The 22,423-nt window shown below is 41.1% G+C and overlaps 1 protein-coding gene across 11 annotated transcripts in view; it reads left to right on the forward strand.

Annotated features, from left to right (window-relative positions):
• The window catches only part of slo (calcium-activated potassium channel slo), a 743,408-nt gene that overhangs the window by 416,010 nt on the left and 304,975 nt on the right, over positions 1 to 22,423 (forward strand). For 6 of the 11 annotated variants that reach the window (XM_080286162.1, XM_080286163.1, XM_080286164.1 and 3 more), the window contains exon 7: positions 556 to 647. The exons of the other annotated variants lie outside the window; for them this stretch is intronic. In XM_080286162.1, coding sequence (XP_080142288.1) covers positions 556 to 647 — 92 coding nt within the window. The remainder of the gene's footprint in view (positions 1 to 555; positions 648 to 22,423) is intronic. 11 annotated transcript variants of the gene reach the window in all.

The raw sequence follows: 22,423 nt of genomic DNA on the forward strand, positions 1-22,423 counted from the left end.
TATTAAACAGTAAGTATAATACACTGTATATAATATTTTTTGGAAGTATGTCATATACAGTACGGTTTCTGTTATCATTGTTATGCATTTTATCTTGATGAAATTTCTGACAAGAACATTATCTTGGTGCCTGCACCAAGCTGATTAAGAGTGTAAGAATAGAACTAAAAAGTTCAAATAAGTTTGAATAGTACTTCAAGGCCTCATTGAAGCCGAGGGAATTGCAGGGGAGGAGGTGTTCGGATACAGTAGTCGAGATTGACCAGTCTTTCTGTTATTATTCAGAGTGTCTTGAAATCCCCCTTTTGAGTGCATTCGTAGGTAAAAGAAAAGAGTGACCCTGATAGCCACTCCATTTTTTGCTAGATAACCTTTGTGAGTAATGGTGTATATGAAAGCAAAAATATTGACTGCATTGTTAGAATTTTTTGCTAGTTAACCTTGATAAGTAATATATTTTTTTTTTTTTTTTTTTTTTTTTTTTTTTTTTTTTTTAACAAATGAGAAGTGCATTTATTCATACTCATGGCTGGTTTATTATACATTTCCTTGTAGGCTTTGTTTGCAAGTAGCATTCCCGAGATAATTGAGCTGGTGGGAAGCCGGTCGAAGTATAGTGGAGAGTACAAGCGGGAGCATGGGAAGAGGTACAGCGGCTTGTAACTTGTCACGTACTATACCTGACCTGTGTCCCTTCCTTACCCTGAGCCCTCATCAACCCCCCTCCTGCCCCCTACCCACACCACTGGCCAAAGCTTGTGGTGTTAGCATTATGCTATTGAGATCATGAATGGTGGCGGGAGGGACCAGGGAGGTGACTGTGGAAGGGAGGGGTACTCGTCACATGTCCTTAACTGCTTGCCTTCTCCTGTCCTATGCCCTCCTTCTACTGCCTTTGCTTTTGTTCCCTGCTGAGTCTGATAGTCATAGCAGCAGCAGCAGGGAAGGGAATGCGAGGTATTCTTGGAGGGCGGGGTGGAGGAGGCAGCAGTAGTGCGTGTGTGTGTGTGTGTTGTGTTGTCCTGCTCCTCTGTGGCCATACCCTGTGCTTTCTGCTGTCTCCAGATCTCACACACTCCCTCTATGGATGTGCATTTTTGCTTCATATTACAGTTTATTAATGTAAATGATATTTTTATACTGTTTGTTTATTTATTTTTTACTCCTTCTTTTCTTCTAATCACATATTACAGTATATTCAAAATTTGCAGAATTTTGGCTAGTTCATTTTTTTTTTTTTTTTTTTTTTTCCCCCCCACTGATGAACACCATTTGTCATTTATCATATTCTAGTGAAGGTTTAAACGAGGATGCAAATAGGGAGGATTTTGTGAAGGTGGGAGGCAATAGCTCTATTCTCTCATTTTCCACCACCTTCATGCACCTTCCAGTTCCAGTGCTGTCCACCTTACACCCATTAGCCCTTACTATTCTCTTCTAACTCCTTTTGTGTTGCAGTACATTTTCCCAAGTAATCCCTCACTATTTGTTTGTACTGTGTTGTTTCTAATCTCATAATATGCACTTTATTCATTCCTTTCTGAATAGGAGATTGTTTCATAATGATACTCTACCTGTTGGAAGTTCCTTTTTTTCTACATAAATATTTTCATATCAGATTCTATGCCTGGCACCTGTTAATTAATTGCACAGTTAAGTTGCATCACAAAAAATCGGCAGGACACCACATGCCTTTGCTAATATCAGGAGGACGCTCTTGAACAGCCCAAAAATCAAATTTATAACCACAAATTTGGGGGGTAATCTGTAGCATTCATATGCCTTACTCCAAATCATTGTTCACTTGTAAGCAGTCTTGACTTGAGACTGGGTTGCTCTGAAAAAATGTTCAGTAGATTACCTTGCTTTTGATTTTGGACGGCTGAATGTGAACAATGTCTTTCTAAGATAAATAGATAGTGTTACCTGCAGTCATCTTTATTTTTGGCATCTGGATCCCACAGCGACTGGAAATCTGACCGATGTGTTTAATCACTTTTTAGCTTCAACTTACTGATTACAATTTTTTCCTTAATAATTCCTGGATAGGCCTTTGTCAGAGAAGCCATGTAGGGAATACATATTTTTTCTCTCTCTTTATATCTAAGAAAGTTAATCATGTCACAGTCTTCATATCTTAAACCCAGTACATATTCGTTGTTTTAATATATTTGCTTGCAGATATTTTAGCCAAAGAATATCACACTGAAAGTATTTTCATCAGCTACACACTTTAAGTCAAGCGATGTGTATGCTGCAGTATCGTTTGTTTGATGTGATAAACCACCGCTTTTCGTATAATAACACGTTTGGATTAGTGGGAGAGAAAATAATTACTGTTAGCTGTTGTGTTCATTAAGAAATAGTTACTGGTAACTGCTTTCTTCATTGTATGTGCTTTATTGTTTTACTTAAGTTAAAATTTTATGTACACGTTTATATATTTCCTATAATGTAAATGCCTTTGAACTTAAATGTTTTTTCCATCCATCCATTCATCCATCATCCTCTTTTTTTTTTTTTTTTTTTTTTTTTTTTTTTTAACAATATATTATAGTGTTTATGAGCTTTCCTTAATTGCTTTGTTCAGTTGCATCTGGTTAGATATTGTATTCTCAGTAGAACAACAGACGAAATATGTGATGTATGCATGCATACATATGCTTCATGTCTGCAAAATCTCTCTTAATCTGATGAAGTTGTGTGAATTAAATTTTACTTGCTCAGACTGCTGTTGGAAATCAGACTATAAATCCAGTAAATATTATCATATTTTAATGAGTTATGATGTTCTGAGCCCTACTGAACCAACACAGATGTTAAGAGTTTAGGGCACAGTATTAAAGAAGATAGGTTAACTTTCAAGTTTCCTTTTGTGGAGCATACTAATTATTTTTGCAAATTATAATAGGGTATCCTAAAGCAGTACAGTATGTTGTTATTTTTTAAAATCTCCATTAACCCGTGGATTGCGCAATTACCCTTTTTTATCCCACCCCGTGGTGCTTTACTTGATCAGACTGCTGTTGGAAATCAATTATAAATCCAGTAAATATTATCGTACTTTAATGAGTTATCATGTTCTGAGCCCTACTAAACCAACACAGATGTAAAGAGTTTAGGGCACAATATTAAAGAAGATAGGTTAACTTTCAAGTTTCCTTCTATGAAGTATACTAATTATTTTTGTAGATTGTCATAGGGTATCCTTAAGCTGTATGTTGTTATTTTTTAATATCTCCATTAACCCATGGATTGTGCAATTACCCTTTTTTTTCTTTTTTTTTTTTTTTTTTTTTCCCTGTGGTGTGCAAAAAACAAAGGGAAAAAAAAATTTTTTTTTTTTTAGGTTTTGTTAATTATAAACTTGAAGATAAATATCCAAGGCATCATCTGGTGAAAAGAAAAAAAAATCCCTCTTTCTCTGTCTTTGTGTAGGGCCATGCGTAAATTTGCATACGAGAGCAGTGAAAAAAAAAAAAAAAAAAAAAAATGAATGTTCATTAAAAACTTGAAGATAAACATCCAGGGCATTATGTGGTGAAAAGAAAAAACTCTCTCTCTCTCTCTCTCTCTGTCTTAGCGCCATGCATCAGTTTGTGTAGGGGTCGAGTTGTTTACAGTGATGCACAGCCAGCCCAGCTTGAGCTGTGGCTCGTAACGTGACGCTACCCAGCCTGAGCTGTGGCTCACAATCCACAGGTTAAAATACACTTATAGTTAAGTCTGGGATGGTATCAAATTTGTTATGGTTCAATTGAATGAGAGTAATATTAACAAGGTTTCCTCATTTTACATTTCCTTTAGTAATGCTCCCAAAGCTCATTTATGCTATATATATATATATATATATATATATATATTTGTGTATATATATATATATATATATATATATATATATTTGTGTATATACAGTCAATTCTCGTAAATCGCGGCAGTTTGGGTCTGGACCACTGCCGTGATTTATGAATTCTGTGATTTATGAATAATAACTCATTATGTGAAAAATTAATTTGGGTCTGGACTTTGGACAACTTGCCCCCACAGCACCCTACCTACACCTATCTAGGCACCATCAAACACAAACATACAAATTTAGGAATATTCAGTGCATGTATTAAGGGATCTCACCTTAATCCTATGACGAAATTGCTTAAGTGAATGGAGTGGGGTGGTGTTGGGAAGAACTTAGAACTTCTCAGCACTTGTTCTTCCCAAACTCGTTCACCAGCTTTGAAAACTTCTCTCCCCTCTCAGCACGATGATTGAGCTCCAAACGTTGACTGTACGACAACTGCGGCAGCTTCTTGACGCCATACTGCTTAGAGCACGTCATTGGGGGGTCGGGAGGGGCCATGGCAGGTAAGAGGTGGGGGGAAGTTGCACAAAAAAAGGCAGGTAACTCTCGTACTCCACGGCGATGGTCTGTATTGTGCAGACTGGCGGGACAAGAACAACAACAACATGGCAGCATTAGTATGCACATATGCCACCAGGGACGTGCAGTGATTGGTTGTTGGGTTGCGATTTTCAGTTTGAATGCCCCGGTTTACGGTTCTCCTCGGAAAAGGCCCACTTGGATGCCTAGATCTGCGATTTTCGTGACTTAACAGTGATTTAAGGTTGCCACCAGTCTGACGGCCACCTAGCCATGATTTACGAATCCGTGATTTATGAACACGCAATTTACAAGGCTTGAGTGTGTGTATATATATATATATATTTATATTATATATATATATATATATATATATATATATACAGTAGAACCTCTTTGGTCCGGACCCCTTTAATCCGGACTTCTGTTAATCCGGACAAAATTTAAAAATAATAAGCTCCAAAAATATGTTGAAAGTAATTCTAAAGTCATTTTCAGTATCGGCGCGGAAAGCGATCATCATTCGTTTAGTCTCGGAGCACGGTAGGTCGCTACATGGGCACCTGTTTAAACACATTCTAGCATTCGTTCCATCAACTAGTTCACCAACCATTTATATTTTTTAGCTGTATTTCAAAAGTTAATCCTCCTTACCATGCCCCTTAATGCAAGTGTAGCTCCTGTAATGAATAAAGGTGTTAAAAGGAGGAGTTTGCTTACACAAAAATGGGTCAGAATATTCTGCAGTGTTTAGTGATTACTGTAGGTTATTTTTTGTACTTAAATGTGCTTTACTTGTACATCAGACATTAGCTTCTTGCCCATATGGGTGTTATCAATATGCCAAAGATGACAATGTATTTTTTGCCTACATAAGTTTTATTTTTATTCCAAATATTACAGTTATATAATTTATTTTTTTGCCTACACGGGCCTTAGTCACTTACTCTATCTATCTATCTATTGCCAGACGCCTCAATCCCGTTTGGGGTGGCCACAAACAAATCGCCTCCAAGTCGCCCTGTCCCCCGCCATTTCACTGCCCTGCTCCCAACTCACACCCCCCTCTCTCATATACCTCTCCACCCCATCCTTCCATCTCATCCTCGGCCTCCCCCTCCCTCTTCCCCCCTCCACCTCACTCACATACACTCTCTTCGTCAGTCTTTCACCCTCCATCCTCTCCACATGGCCAAACCACCTCAGTGTGTTCCTCATAACGCTTCCTATCACATCCACATCCACACCACAACGCTCCTTTATATCCTCATTCATCAGCCTGTCTCTCCACGTGACTCCACAGGCTCCTCTTAAATAACTCATTTCCACTGCTCTCACTCTTGACTTGTGTCCTTCCAACAATGTCCAAGCTTCACTTCCGTACGTTAGAGTTGGTATCACAATACTGTCATGTAGTAACTTTTTCACTTCCATGCTCACTTCCCTGTTTCTTATCACTGCTTTCAAGGAACCAGCAACCTTTCTTCCCTGCTGTACCCTTTCAAGCACTTCACCCTCAAACCTCCATCCTTACTCATCACACTACCCAAATACTTAAACGTACTCACATTTTCCAATTCCTCACCATCTAACCTCGCTGTACATTCACTAACTTCACCTCTCTCAAAGACCATCACTTTACTCTTCCCTACATTCACCTTTAGGTTCCGTTTCTTACACACTCTCTCAAACTCATCCACCAAGCCTTGCAGCTCCCCTTCGTCTTCACTCAACAACACAGTATCATCTGCAAACAACAGTACAGGGAGTTTCCAAACACTATCCTCTCTCACCAGGGCCACTCCAACATCCACTACCCTACCTTGTACCTCTTTTATTACCCCATCCATGTACAGATTGAACAACCATGGAGACATGACACATCACTGTTTCAACCCAACTTTCAAAGAGAAAAATTCACTTAGTTCACCATCCACACGCACTGCAGCCTTCGCACCATCGTACATACTCTTCACAGCATTCAACAACTTCCCATCTACTCCATATATTCTTAACACTTTCCACAATCCTTGTCTATCCACCCTGTCATATGCTTTCTCCAAATCCATGAAAGCCGCATACAACTTCTTTCCCTTCTCTAGAAACTTTTCCACTAAAGATCTAAGAATGAATATCTGATCTACACAACCTCTTCCCTTCCTAAAGCCTCCCTGTTCTTCTCCAACTAATTTCTCTGTTCTTTCTCTAACTCTATCTATAAGTATCCTACCATACACTTTTCCTATTATACTAAGAAGACAAATGCCCCTATGATTACCACACACTTCTTTTTCCCCTTTTCCTTTGTACAAAGGGAATAATTATACCTGACTTCCAATCCTCCGGGACTCTACCTTCCTCCCAGGCCAATCTGCACATCTTCCACATCCATTCTACTACTATCTCTCCCCCATGCTTCAGCATTTCACCACACACTCCATCAATTCCTGGGGCTTTCCCCGATTTAACTTTCTTCATTGCTTCCACAACTTCTATCCAACTGATTTCTTCCTGTCTTCTCACCTCCCTCCTTCTCCCAGCCATTCCCCAGCCACTTATACTCGCATTACTTCCATCCTCTATGTTCAACAATTCCTTAAAGTGTTCTCTCCATCTGTTCACTTTTTCTCCCTTCTCCACTAGTAATCTACCATTTTTATCTTTCACTCCCTGGTAACTTCACTTCCACCTTGTCTTACTCTTTTCACTTCTCTCCAGAACATTTTCTTACAGTCCCTCCACTTTACACTCAAATTCCTTCCAAATTCCTCATCCACTCTCTTCTTACTCTCTCTTACTAATCTTTTCACCTCTCTCTTCCTTTCCACATATAACTCCCTCTTCCGCCTCTCCAACTTCTTCCACGCCCCTATTTCTCACCCATTCATTGTATGCTTTCTTCTTTTGTGCCACAGCCTGTTTCACCTCTTCAGTCCACCACGCTGTTCCTTGCACCCCCCTCCGCCTTCTCTTCCTTCCACACACCACATCACATGCTGCACATATTTCTTCTGTAAATATCTTACACACACCTTCCACGTCTCCCATCTGCTCCAATTCATATTTGCCCAATCGTTCCTCCACTTCTCTCTTATACTTTGCCTTTTTCTCATCCTCTTGTAACCTTTCCACTCTCCTTGCAACAACTCCTTCCTCTCGTCTTTCCCTTCTTCTATTCCTCCATCTCACTTGCATCCTAAGTCTGGCCACCACCAAGTAGTGGTCAGAAAGTCCACTCCCCCAACCTCTATACACTCTTGCATCCTTTACACATCTTCGCATCCTTTCATCCACACACACATAATCAATCATTGCCTTCCTTTCATTCAGTCACTTACTACAATTTAAAATGTAGGCAAGTTTCTTGTCATGGCCTTACCTGTAAATTATGCAATGCAAAACTATCTTACATGATCAGTTTTGTTATTTTAGTACCAGTATCCTTTCATCTTTTGCAGTTACGTAGGGTTTACATATGCCACATATGTTAATAATTAACAAACATACCATATGTAGATAGAGTTTGGTATGAACTGGAGATTACCCTGATAGTCCGGACAATCTGCTAATTCGGACAACCCTTCCCCCCATATAGTCCGAATGAGAGAGGTTCTACTGTATATATATATATATATATATATATATACACTCAATCCTCATAAATCGCGTATTCATAAATCACGGATTCGTAAATCATGGCTAGGTGGCCATCAGACTGCGGCAACCTTAAATCACTGTTAAGTCACGAAAATCGTGGAATAGGCACCCAAGTGGGCCTTTTCCGAGGAGAACCGCAAACCGTGGCATTCAAACTGAAAATCGCGACCCAACAACCAATCACCACGCGTCCCTGGTGGCATATGTTCATACTAATGCCGTCATGTCGTTGTTCTTGTCCTGCCAGTCCGCACACTACAGACCGTCGCCGTGGAGTACAAGAGTTGCCTGCCTTTTTTGTGCAACTTCCCCCTGCCTTCTACCTGTCATGGCCCCTCCCGACCCCCCCAATGAAGCGCTCTAAGCAGTATGGCGTCAAGAAGCTGCCGCAGGTGTTGTACAGTCAACGTTTGGAGCTCATTCGTCGTGCTGAGAGGGGAGAGAAGTTTTCAAAGCTGGCGAAAGAGTTTGGGAAGAATAAGTGCTGAGAGGTTCTAAGTTCTTCCCAACACACCCCACTCCATTCACTTAAGCAATTTTGTCATTGGATTAAGGTGAGATCCCTTAACATGGCTTATTTCTATTTAACCCTCTCAGGCACAGTCACGTGATTCGCATGACGTGGATTTTCTCAGTTTGGTCAGTCACTTGAATCGCGTTCCTAAGCACAACAAAATTAGCCAAAAATTAAATTTCTGGCGAAATCGCGTCAAATTTTGACAAATTGTAGCGATTATAGCGCTTTCCAATGGTAAGGCATTGGCAACACTGAGCTGCCTTATTGGGCCCAGCATGTAGCAGTATACCTCAGTCTCTTCCAAGCAGCCAGGCGGTGGGTTGCGTTGTGTCTTCAGTCCCTTTAAACTCCTAATTCTCCCCCTCCTTCCTGAGCCGAAGCCCCTATGGACTCAGTATGATAATGCAATATTTATGAGCATATTTGTATGTGATATTGTCGATGGAACATAGATATATGTCACAGAAGGGAATTGTGTCCGTTACGAATCGTTAGGCCTACGAGCTGATATGCGTGTTCACTGTTGCGGGGTTTCGCCTCTCGCCCTCCCCAAGACCCATGGCGTGATTACAAATATGTATATAATGAAGCCAATGGCTAAAGTGTATTATGTGTGAAAGATATTGTGGCTGGCTTGGTGAAATTATGGTACCGTAGTGTGGAATGGGGCAGGCATCACGTACAGTTTTTATAGTCGGGAAGGAAGAATTAGAGGTGTTTAGTGATGGAATTATTGTGATTCTGATAGTGAAAATGCGTATGGAATTGTGTGAAATATACGTCAAACATGCTGCGGGTGTTCGTGAAGGAGTGTGGTGTGTGCCAATACAATAGAGTCGCAGTGAGTGTTCACAGAGAAATATTTCATGCATTCACTGACTTTGCTAAAGCAAAGTGCAAGTGTCAGAGACAAGAAATATGCCACAGCCACATATACATACGTATGTTGTGCAGCGAATGTTCGTGGAGAAATCTATTGTGTGGATCACATGTGTTTTAGGCAAATGTATCGCAAGGAGAGAAGAAAATACGCCGCAGCCACAGACACACACACACACACACACACACTCACCCACACGTATGCGCTCACCCACACGTACACGCTCACCCACACGTATGCGCTCACCCACACATGCACATGCTCACACACTACATAACTCCTCATCTTCAAGCTACTGCCAGCATCTCAACACCTCTGGAGGAAGTGAGTTATCCATATTTTGTTGATCTGTATATTGACCTATTTCTATAGTTCAATATTTTTTACACATATAAATAATGTTTTTTACATACAGTACACACATATGAGATGGAAGAAAGTTCAGCTTCTTTGTCAGAGCCTGACAGAAAGACTAGTGGTCATGTCGAGTTTCTGACAGCACTATCAAAAACCTAATGATATTTTACGTGTATACTTTGAGTAAAAAAAGAAAATAATAGAACGTAACGAGTGAAAATATGTAGCCGTGGGTGAGGTAGGGAAAGAGTGTTTTTTAACTCGCGTGTGGGTGGGGAAGAGTATTCTATGTTTGTCGTCCAATTACTCCAAAACTATTGGACGTATCGATTTCCCGTAAGAACCATGATAAAGAGCAGTAAATTCTACGTATGTTCATTTGCAGAATATAATCCTCTGGGAGCATTTTCTGTTGGAAAAGATGGGGGAACAGACTTTCGGTAAAGTCAAAAGCGCTTGGAGGAGTAATCTCACTTTGTCGGCCAATTACTCGAAAACTATTGAACATATCAATTTCCTATAAGAACCATGATAAAGAGCAGTAAATTTTACGTATGTACACGACATAACAATGTAATATCTATGATAAGAATTCGTTGTTACGTAGGTGGGAATATTGCATATGCTGTGCGCACATCACGAAAGTGACGTACGGATGTGAGTTCCCAGTCGTTTTTGGCGATTTACTCGAGAACTATGAGGCATATGGAAACCAAGAGGTGCTCATTAGAAAGCTGGTGAAATTCTGCATAATATTATGCAATAAAAACATAACATCTGCAAGAAAATTTCCATATTAGAACTCCTTGATTTTTTTTTCAAAAATGGCTTCAAGTTTTTGGCTATTTTCTTGAAAACTACAAATCGTATCAACACTGGATTTGTCTCTTTGGAAAGCTGATGAAATTCTCTATCAAAATTTCTAATAACATTTTCCTGTATGATGGAAAACACTCGAATGGTGATGTTGGGAAGTGAAAGTGACGTAACGAAATTTTATTCACGGCCGCCTAATGTTGTTTTATTCGTGTTTTCTTGTTTTTTTGTGGTGCTTATCAGCTAGAACAAACATCGACGAATAAGGTGACATAGGTTTCATGGCAGTATATTGATGTTTGGGTGGCGAAAATAAGGAGAGAATACGTGTTATTTGTCGTGCGCTGGCAGCCGGGCCGGGCGGCTTCGCAGATAAAGTGGTGCCCCGGAAAACTTACTGAAACTTATCGTGCGCGAGAGGGTTAATACAAGCACTGAATATTCCTAAATTTGTATGTTTGTGTTTGATGGTGCCTAGATAGGTGTAGGTAGGATGCTGTGGGGGCGGTTTGGCCAAAGTCCAGACCCAAATTAATTTTTCACATAAGAGTTATTATTCATTAATCACAGAATTCGTAAATCACAGCAGTGGTCCAGACCCAAATTGCCATGATTTATGAGGATTGAGTGCATATATATATATATATATATATATATATATATATATATATATATATATGCGTACATACATATATACATACATACATACATCCAGTGCCTCCCCAAGCAACACAGTTAATGGGTCTGGGCATTTCACTGCACAAATGGAAACTGCATAGGTGGGTACATTAAAACCCATGTTACTGTACAAGGACAAATGGGTCTGGAAATGTCCCAAAATCCTTGTAAGTTGCCCCCTCTGACCCTCGTGAATTTTTTTTTTTTTTTTTTTCCTCCCTTCTGAGCATACTGTACCAAACATTAATTGTAGTATACAAACAGCCTCTGCAAACATCAATGGGCCAAAGAAAAGGTTATTTAGAGTGTACAGATTGCTTCACAGGGTATTCGCCATGAAGGATGATGGAATGTTGTTTAGGTGGCTGGAGGGGAGGGGGGGGGGAAGAATCTGGGGCTGAGAGACTAGAGGAGGGGACTGTAGTGCCTTCAACCTCTGTGGAGCTAAGGCTAGGCCTCAGAGCCCTCAAACTCCCCGTCATTGTCACTGTCACGTTGTCAGTGGCCATGTTGGCATTTGTCACCGTGTGGGAACTTTAAATGGAGTTCAGAGGGGTCCCTCTATTAAGAATTTTGCCACACTAAGAGGGGGAATAACCACACTGGTTGGTACAGGGTATGGTTTATGTAGCCGTGCAAGTCACCGTTAGTGCAAACTGGAACCTGGTTGCTTGTGGGCCCAATATATATCTATATATATATATATATATATATATATATATATATATATATATATATATATATATATATATATATATATATATATATATATATATATATATATATATATATATATATATATATATATATATATATATATATATATATATATATATATATATATATATATATATATATATATATATATATATATATATATATATATATATATATATATATATATATATATATATATATATATATATATATATATATATATATATATATATATATATATATATATATATATATATATATATATATATATATATATATATATATATATATATATATATATATATATATATATATATATATATATATATATATATATATATATATATATATATATATATATATATATATATATATATATATATATATATATATATATATATATATATATATATATATATATATATATATATATATAATCCCTCTAATATCCGAACGCCCAATATCCGAACATCTTCACTAACCAGACATAATCGTCCCAGGATCCAATATTCCCAAAATGGTCCAAAAACCGCAAAAAGATTGGGGGGAAAAAACGAAATTTTCCCGCCCATAATTTGAACTTGCCGCACACGGCGCGGGACAGCTTTGTTGTGGCGCGTCATTCCTCCGACGTCCGATAGAGCGCCGCTGATTCCTCCCCACTTTCCGCCTGTCTCTCACCGCGAGTGCACGCTCGTCGTCATGGCTGCCCACGTGCTCGCTTTTGTGGTGGTTCCTTACCTGCTGCAGGCACTCCTGCTGCTCTCGGGCCTCTTATTAGTGTGTGTGATGATGGCCCCGCCGCCTGAGAAGAGGAAGAGAGTGGTGTTGACTCTGGAGAAGTTATGGGAGATATTGGAGAAAGTAGATGCGGGATGGTCTTCCCGCATCCTCCGCGAGTTCAACCTGGCCCGATCTACTTTGTTCGATATCAAGAGATCCCAAAACAAACTCATGCAGTACACGGCTAATTTCTCGTCGAGAAGCAAATGCAACGTGGAGAGGAAGGTGATGTTTACTCCCAAGTTTGCTGAAATCAACCGCTCCACGTTGATTTGGTATCGACAGGAACGTGCTGCTGGTGTGATGGTACGTGGTACGGAGCTGAAGGCTGCTGCTGAGAAGTTTGCCAGGCTTCACAATGCCCTAGACTTCAAGGCATCCGAGGGTTGGCTCTTCGCATTCAAGTTACGGCATGGCCTTACCAACCGTAAAGCTCATGGTGAAGCTTTGGACGCTAACGAGGATGGAGTTGACGAGTTTTGGCACAAGGTGAAGGGCTTGATCGACAGGGAGGGCCTCACTCTCGGTCAGGTCTACAATGCTGACGAAACTTGTTTATTCTATCGCTCTTTGCCAATGAACACTCTAGCCGAGGAGACGGAGAAGCGTGTACCTGGCCGCAAGCTCTCCAAGCAACGGATATCTGCTTTGTGTTGTGCCAATGCTAACAGCATGCACTGGCTTAAGCCCGTTATTGTTGGCCGTGCAAAGCAGCCTTGGTGTCTTCGTGGGGTGATGGATGTCCTTCCTGTCGTCTGGTACCATTCTTTGAAGGCATGGTTTACAGCCCAGATCTTCAAAGACTGGTTCCACCGCCACTTCGTCAAGGAGGTCATCAATTACCAGATGAAGAAACTGAGAATCCCATCGCGACCAGGTAAAGGCCCTACTTCTCCTCGACAATGCACCTTCCCACCCTTGCAACAAGGACTTGGTGGCTGAGAATGGCCGGATTAGATGCATGTTTCTGCCACCTAATACGACTGCTCTCATCCAACCAATGGGCCAAGGAGTGATCGTGGCAACAAAGCGTCTATACCGACGGAAGTTCCTGGACGAGGTGATGGTTGTTCTCGAAGACGAGGACGAGCGCAGGGAGGGACGGGACTCGCGAGGCCAGCAGACTTTAGAAAACCTTCGCCACAACAACATCAAGTCTGCAATCTACAACTGGGCCAGTGCATGGAAGGAAGTCCCTGTCAAGACTAGAAAATGGTTGGTCTCATCTGCTTCTTGTAACGGATGTGGAGTACGATTTTCTAGGGTTTGACATGGATGACTTCCATGCACGGCTACGTACGCATGCAGACGATGTTGATGCGGACGATGTGCGTGAGTGGTTGGGTGACGATGAGGGCGATCCTGGGTATCAGACATTGTCTGATATCGAGATCGCGTCTTCAGTTGCAGGTGTCAGTTCCCAGCTTGAAGATTCCGACAAGGACAGTGACAATGATGTGGACTCCTCTCAGCATGACACTACTCCAGCCATCCCCAAACTGAGCGCATTCCGGGAACACCTAGAGTTCGTTCTCGACTACCTGGAACACCCGGACTGCGACAGGGAGATGGGGCCCTTGGGACTTGTGGAGGAAGTGCGTGCTTTCAGGCAGCGCATCATCAATCATCAGAATCGTCGGTCTTTGCGTCAATCAACGATTGACAGTTTTTTCAGGCCCGTCACCCCCGCTGTGCCCAGCCCTGGCTCCACTCTGCCGTTGCCTCCCCAAGACAGGCCCTCATGCTCCGAGCCACAGCCCAGCACATCAGCTACGGTGGAGTCACCGCTCGACGTGAGTTTTCATCTATCTTCAGAGTCATCTGCAGTGGGTACGCCATCACCACGACCCAGCGACGCGCCCCTAGGTCACCTGCCAGTGATACTCTCGGATTCTGACAGTGATTAAACAGCAAGAACTTCTCCACTAGACCACATGGGAATTTACAGTGTTGTGCAGTGAAAAAAATAGTGTGTTGTGTTAAGGGTTTACAGTTGTGAGTGAAAAGACAAATTTGGAACAAAATTTAACATAAATAGACTTGTTTGATTTTGTTTTAGAAAATGGTTAGAAGAGTGGGAAAAGTTAAAGTGCAGAGTGCAACACTTAGTAAGTTATAATGGAGCATAAGTTAGACAAGAGTGCGCACTGTGAAGAGAACGGACTTCTGAGTGCGATTGACTAAGTTCAGTGCAAGACTTCATGAACAGTGTACTGGAAGTGCTTCAGGAAATCCTTCTTATTGTCAGAGTCCGAGAGGAGGCGGTTATTCATCGAGATGGTCATGGACTTGCTGTAAGTAGGCAGAATGTTTCATACTGTACTTTTTTCCATACTATACTTACCTCAAACACCTCATTTCACTCTTTAATGTCCTTTATTGGTGTGAATAGGGTGTTAGGAGCTATGTATGTGCAGTAGGAAGGTGTTTTTCTGAGTTAGGCTAGGTTTGGGTCCATAAGTACCAGTCCAGGAGCCAGTAACCAGAATGTTTAATATTGTTTGAACCTACCTCTAAACCCTCATTTTATGGTTCTTTTGCATTTATTTCAGTCATTTATGTGCCTTATTGGTGTGATTGGGTCTTAAATAGGTGCTATGCATGTCCAGAGGGAGTTGTATAGGTGTTTCTCTGAGTTAGGGTCCATAAGTACAAGTCCATAAGCTGGGGCCCAATATCCGGACAGGACCACTATCCGGACCTGCCTATGGCCCTATTACGTCAGATATTGGAGGGATTACTGTATATATATATATATATATATATATATGTGGTAAGACCTCACTATTACGGACTAATTGGGGCTCAAGCCATTCTGAAAAAAGCGAAATTTCGATAAAAGTGACATCCGGACTTCTCCCTGCCAACCCGGACTATTTCCGATGTATCACATTAGTCTGGATCGCACCAACGGTTTTTAAACTGTTTTTACTACCATTACAGTACTGTACTGTATTATCCCTTCACTACAATAATCAGATGGTATAATATATATAGTAATACTGTACATCACACTGATAAACATGTCTTTGATTTACCTTATTGTGGTGAACATAGCTGAAGTGGTCAGGCAATCCAGACTGCTTCTGCCTTTATCGGACTTTTTCCGATAAATAGGAATTTAGTGTTGTAGCTCCTTGATTCTGATAAAAGCAAATTTTGGTCTATTGAAGTCTGTTATATTGAGGTTTTACTGTATATATATATATATATATATATATATATGTATATATATATATATATATATATATGTATATATATATATACACACACACAATATATATATATATATATATATATATATATATATATATATATGTATGTATAGTGGAGAAGGAAAAAGCATACAACAAAGTAGACAGAAGGATTGTGAAAGGTTTTGCACATGTACCGTGTAGATGGTAAGGTGCTAGGTGCCATCAAGAGTTTATATGATGGTAGTGAGGCATGTGTAAGGGTAAATGGGCATCTAAGTGGATGGCTCTCGATCAGTGTGGTCATGCAACAAGGTTGTGTGATGTTCCCATGGTTGTTCAATACAGTAGTGTATATGTATGGATGGGATGATGAGAGAAGTAAAAACATGAGTACTGGAGAGAGGGATGGTATTAATAATGAATGATGATGGATGAAATATCTCAGATTTGTTGTATGCTGATGATACAGTACTACTTGCAAATACTGTACAAGAACTTTGTAGACTTGAGCAGAGTCTTGCTGATGTTTGTGAGAATCACACCTTGAGAGTAGTGATGGTAATCGAGAGAGAAGGTGACTCCCAGTGTGATGTTATGGTGAATGTAGAGAGACTGGAATTGGTGAAAGAGAGTTCAAATACCTGGGTACAGTGATAGAAAAGAGAGGAAAATGTGCAAAAGAAATGGAAAGCAAGGAAAGTAGGTGGTGCTATGAAGGCCTTGATAAGAAACAGAGGCTTGAGTGTTGCAGCTGCACAAGGCTTACATGAAGGAGTGTTAGTGCCAGCTTTAACATATGGATATGAGACTATGGTGTGGCATGAAAATGAAGTCTAGAGTAAGAGCAGTGGAGATGGGACTGGAGTACAGAAGGTGGATAGGATATGAAATAATGTGATTCGTGAAAGATGCGGAGTGAGGAAGTCGGTGGACACCTGAATGGAAGAGAGTGTACTGAGATGGTATGGTCATGTGGAGAGAATGGATAACAGTAGAGTGGTGAAAAAGGTATACCTGAGCGAATTTGAAGGAGGGAGGAGGCGAGGTAGGCCAAGGAGAAGGTGGAGAGATATGGTGGATGAGTGTTTGAGGAAGAGAGGTTTGGAAGTCAGTGAGGCTAGGGAACTGACAAGAGATTGAGCTGGCTGGATGAATGTTGTGAGAAGGGCATGATCAGGGATTTGGCACCCCTTTGTAATGTGGCAGCATCCGGATTGACTCAGTTGGATATGTTTATGTGATGCTACAGAATGTGGTGAATGTTTTTCGTGTATCCAATAAAGCCAGGATTCCGGGGGCTTGAATGATGAGTGAATGGAAGTGTGGCCCATTGGATTTGGCTTTCTGGACATTGCTACTCCTCACCCTGCCTTTAGGTAGGAAAGGAGTTTCAGATGATGATGATGATGATGATGATGATATATATATATATATATATATATATATATATATATATATATATATATATATATATATATATATATATATTCATCATTCATTTTCATTCATTGCCAGACACCATGTATCCCAAACGGGGTGGTCAAAGGCTTAGAGTTAATTGTTTTACAGGGAGGGGCACTAATCCTCCACCAACCCCACTTGACACGTAATATATATATATATATATATATATATATATATATATATATATATATGTGTGTGTGTGTGTGTGTGTGTGTGAAGCCTCTGTGGAACAGTGGTAGAGTGTGCGTGTCGCACGCTGGTGGACATGGGTTCACCTTCCGCCAGAGTTGTAAAAACTTTGGGAAGTATTCTCTGAGCCACTGCCCACTTTGGTGGACATGAAGGGTGCTGTGGTTTAACCAGTGTCGCATACTTGTATGCTTACACCCAGTCGGCTTAAGGCGGGCCGATTACACTTGGTTCACAGACTACATGCACATCCAAAGCCACTACAAGACTGCAATGACACTCACAAGCATTTCTCACTCTACATACAGTCTCTACCAGACAGCCTAAGTCACTAGGTAGAGATACATTGGCTGTATTGTCCCTGCTTCAGTAGAGATAGGCCGGTCCTGCAGTGGACCTCAATGGCTGGTGCTGCTGCTCCTGCTGATATATATATATATATATATATATATATATATATATATATATATATATATATATATATACATACACACACACACACACACACACACACACACACGGAGAAGCATCATAACATATGGAGAAGCATCAGCAAGAGGACACTGCAAAAAATTGCATAAGAAGAGAGGTGATAAAGACGTAAGGAAATTCAGTTTCCCAAATAGAGCAATTGATCAATGGAATGCACTACCGAATGAAATAGTGTGTGCCAAAACAATTCACAAATTTAAGGATATGTACGATAAATATGGTTTAAGACACGGGACAGTATGAGCTTGACTCATTCCTGTAAAGATACAATTAGGTAAGAACACACACACATACATAGGGTGTCCCGGGAGTTAAGCCAGATACTTTGGGAAATGATAGATGAGGGAATTCTAAGCAAAAATGTTATATGAACATATGTCCAAATCTCAGCCGTTACGGAGCTACAATTACTGATGACCTTATGGGCAAAAATGGTCTCCTGCATACTTCGCCCATAAGGTCATCAGCAAGTGTAGATCCGAAACAGTTGAGATTTGGACATATGTTCATATAACATTTTTTGCTTAGAATTCCCTTATCTATCATTTCCCAAAGTATTTAGCTTAACTCCTGGGACACCCTGTATATATATATATATATATATATATATATATATATATATACACACAGTAAGTACGCACAGTACACGAGTTTATGGGCGGCAGAGGTCGTGTACTAGGAATTCGCGTACTGTGAATACATAAACTTATGGAAAAAATTACATATGGATGGCACCCCCCTTCATTGGTAACCCTTGAGACTCCTTTCAGACCTAAGTATTGTACTGTACAGAGAAACTATCTGAGACATATTACCTAAGACAAAGTAAACCAACATGATTATGGCTTTACTAAATCAACAAGGGTATGGCTGAACTAAAACAACAAGAATATGGCTGCTCACGTTAACCCAAGAGGACAACAGGCTTGATGGACGTAAGAAGGGGATCCAAGGCAGAGTGAGGCACCTAGTGTGCTCCTCCTGCACCACCCGCCACACCACCCGATACACCACCTTCCTCACCACTCTCATCACCAGCACTTTCGACACTTTCACTAGCTAATGCACTCACTTCGTTCATAAACCCTTCAAAGTCTGTTTCTGACACCTCAGATATCGCATCATCCTCTTGTTTGGGCATCACATCACGAGTGCACATCATCGATGTCACAAGGTGGGCAGAGTGTAGGCAACCATTGGGGTGACAATGTCGCATAGTTAAGGTAACCCCGGATTTGGGCCACTCTTTGCTACCGTCTCGCCTATTACGAGTTCAGTTCGTGTACTGTTAAAAAATACACTAAAATTCGATAAAAAATTGGTCCTTGCATACTATGTGATTCATGTACCATGAACTCATGTACTCTGCATACTTACTGCATATATATATATATATACTGTATATATATATATATATATCGTCATTATCATCATCATCCAGACCTCCTTTCCAACCCTAGGGCAGGGTGAGGATTAGCAGTGTCCAGACAGCCCAAATTTGCCCAGTCCAATGGACCACACTTCCATTCACTTGTCATTCAAGCCCCCGGAATCCTAACTCTATCGGATACCCAAAAACATTCACCACATTCTGTAGCTTCACACAAACGTGTCCAATAGAGTCAATCTACAGTAATCCCTCCACTGTCCGATGTAACAGAGCCAAAGGCATGTCTGGAAAGTGGTCCCGTCCGGAAAGTGGGCCCCTGCCTGCTGGACTGGTACTTATGGACCCTAACCCAGCCTAACTTTGAAAGCCACCTAAGTAACTCCCTACCAGACATGCATAGCATCTATTTAAACCTAAGACCCTATTCACACCAATAATGGACATAAAGCATGAAATAAATGAAAAGGAACCAGAGAATGAGGAATTAGAAGTGAGTAGGGAAAATACTTAGCAGTGTACAGGGTACTTAAAGCACATCTGTGGCTGCCGCCTCTAAGGCTCTGGTAGTGGTGAAAATGCTCTTGAAGCACGTGCAGTAATCCAATGTTGTGCTACACTTAATTTTTTGCACTGTGAGTTATTGTTTAACACTGCACATTCTGTTCTTAATTGCGCCACGCCAGTTTCAACCACCAGGTTCAACCGCCACTTTGCACTCCACTCTTAATCCTTTTCACATTAAATTCTAATTTCTTAACACTATAAATTCCCATGTGGTCTAGTGGCAAGGTATTGCAGTTTATTCACTTTATTCACAAAAACGAGCACATGCAGCATCCATTGCGATGAACATACCCTCAGCGGTGGTTAGGCAGTAACTGGGGACAAGGTTGCCAGATCTGAGCTCGGCCACTTTACCAAACTCCTCATTTTTCGTTACCAAATTTAACTTTTCATTATCAGATTCTTAAAGGAAGCATTTATTCTTCGCTAATTATACTGTATGTACAAATGGAAATTATCACTCTCCTTATAATCAGCAGTATGTTTATTTTTGTGCCATGTATGCTAGCAGATTAATCAAAGAGAGCAGACAGTCCACCGTCTCCATTCTCTATATCTTCATACATGTGAAAAAATGTTTGGTAATGGATCATGCTGAATCACTGCCAAACGAACTTTTCAATACCAAATTGGCCCACATTTGGTAATGAAAAATACCAAATGGCAACCCTGACTGGGGAGGGGAGAGAAAGGAAGGAAGGAGTGAAGGGGTGCATAAACAACAGCTGTTCGGCGCCGCGTGGTGCCATGCGCCAAATTCAAAATACAGGTGGGAAAAAATTCGGATTGTGGGGGGATTTTCTTCTTTTTTTGGCCATTTTTGGGTTCTGAATGTCCAGGCCCACAATGTTCGGTAAGTGGGGAGTCTGGAAAGTGGGCGTCCGGATAGTAGAGAGATTATATATATATATATATATATATATATATACAGTGCTCGTCAGAAGTATGGAGTGCCCTGCGTCCCTCCTGAGAAACAAACCTTTCAACATTGAAAAAACATATAAATAATGCATTTTATTTACCTTTAGTGCTTCGTAGGGTAGCCTTTACGTTTCTTCACGGACCTGAGACGTCTTGGAAGTGAAAGGGCGAGGCTCCTGAGGTGCTGGAGGGGTATTTTGTCCCAGGAGTCACGAATGGCGGCTTCCAGCTTAGGCAGAGAGCTCACATCCTTCCCTTGGAGACTCTTCTTTACGAGGTACCAGAGGTTTTCAATCGGGTTGAGGTCTGGGCTATTTCCTGGCCAGTCTGTCATGAATGATACCTTGTAGTCACGAAGCCAATTGGTGACTGATTTGGCCTTGTGAGTAGGTGCACCGTCCTTCTGAAACACTCGTGCACCTGTTAGCTCGAAGGAGTCTGGTAAATGATCACACAGAAGCTCCAGGTAAACATCCTGATTCACTCTGAGGTTCTTGGGAAGTACAACAAGCTTCCCCAAACCCTTCCCTGAGAAACAACCTCATACCATGAGTGAATCAGGATGTTTAACTGTGCTTTCTACATACCGTGGGTCAAGTGGGTCACTACCTTTGCGTCGGTACACACGTGCTTCTCTGTTACAGGTGACACTAAACGTTGCCTCATCAGACCACAACACTGACAACCATTGCTTCTCATCCCAATTAAGGTATTTGTTAGCAAAGGCAAGCCTACGAAGTCGCTGGCTGCTAGAGAGAAGAGGCTTTTTCACAGGCCTGTGACTTGTGTAACCAAGTTCATGGACCCTACGAGACACTGTTCTCACAGACACCTTACCAAACACTTCCGGGTTGCTCTCCTTAATTTTCCTTGCACTCACACGAGGATTAAACTCCACTGCACGTTTTAAAACATTAACAGACCTTGGGGAAGTTTTCCTAGGCCTACCAGACCTCGGTTTCTTTGTGGGAACTTCACCACTGTTTTCCTCCCGAAACCGCGCACACCAGCGACGCACTGTCGATCGTGCTGCACCAACCAATTCACTAATTTCCTTTGTCTGGTGGCCTGCCTCCTTTAGAGCAATGATCTGGGATATGATTTCACTCAATAGTTCACGGGTAGGTGCCATAACAAAGTTTTGAAGGCCAAAACACTGCGGGACACTCGGTAAAAAATGGCGCAATTTGAGAGGGACACTCGGCGGATTTCCTCTCTCTCAGGCAGCCCGTGGGCGACTGAGGTGGGAACCAACCAGTGCGTCGGAAGGCCTCAGGCTACCGTGACGTCATGCTCGGAGCTCAAACTTGTGGCTCAATTCTTACCCCCCAAAATGGGTAATTCTTTTTGGGCCATAAGTATTGCGCGCCTGGCAGACAACGCTGAATACTTTTGACGAGTACTGTATATATATATATATATA

The sequence above is a fragment of the Coenobita brevimanus genome, chromosome 110 (genome assembly GCF_032717465.1).
Source record: "Coenobita brevimanus isolate Jiangsu-jjx chromosome 110, ASM3271746v2, whole genome shotgun sequence".
In the NCBI taxonomy this organism is placed as follows: domain Eukaryota; kingdom Metazoa; phylum Arthropoda; class Malacostraca; order Decapoda; family Coenobitidae; genus Coenobita; species Coenobita brevimanus.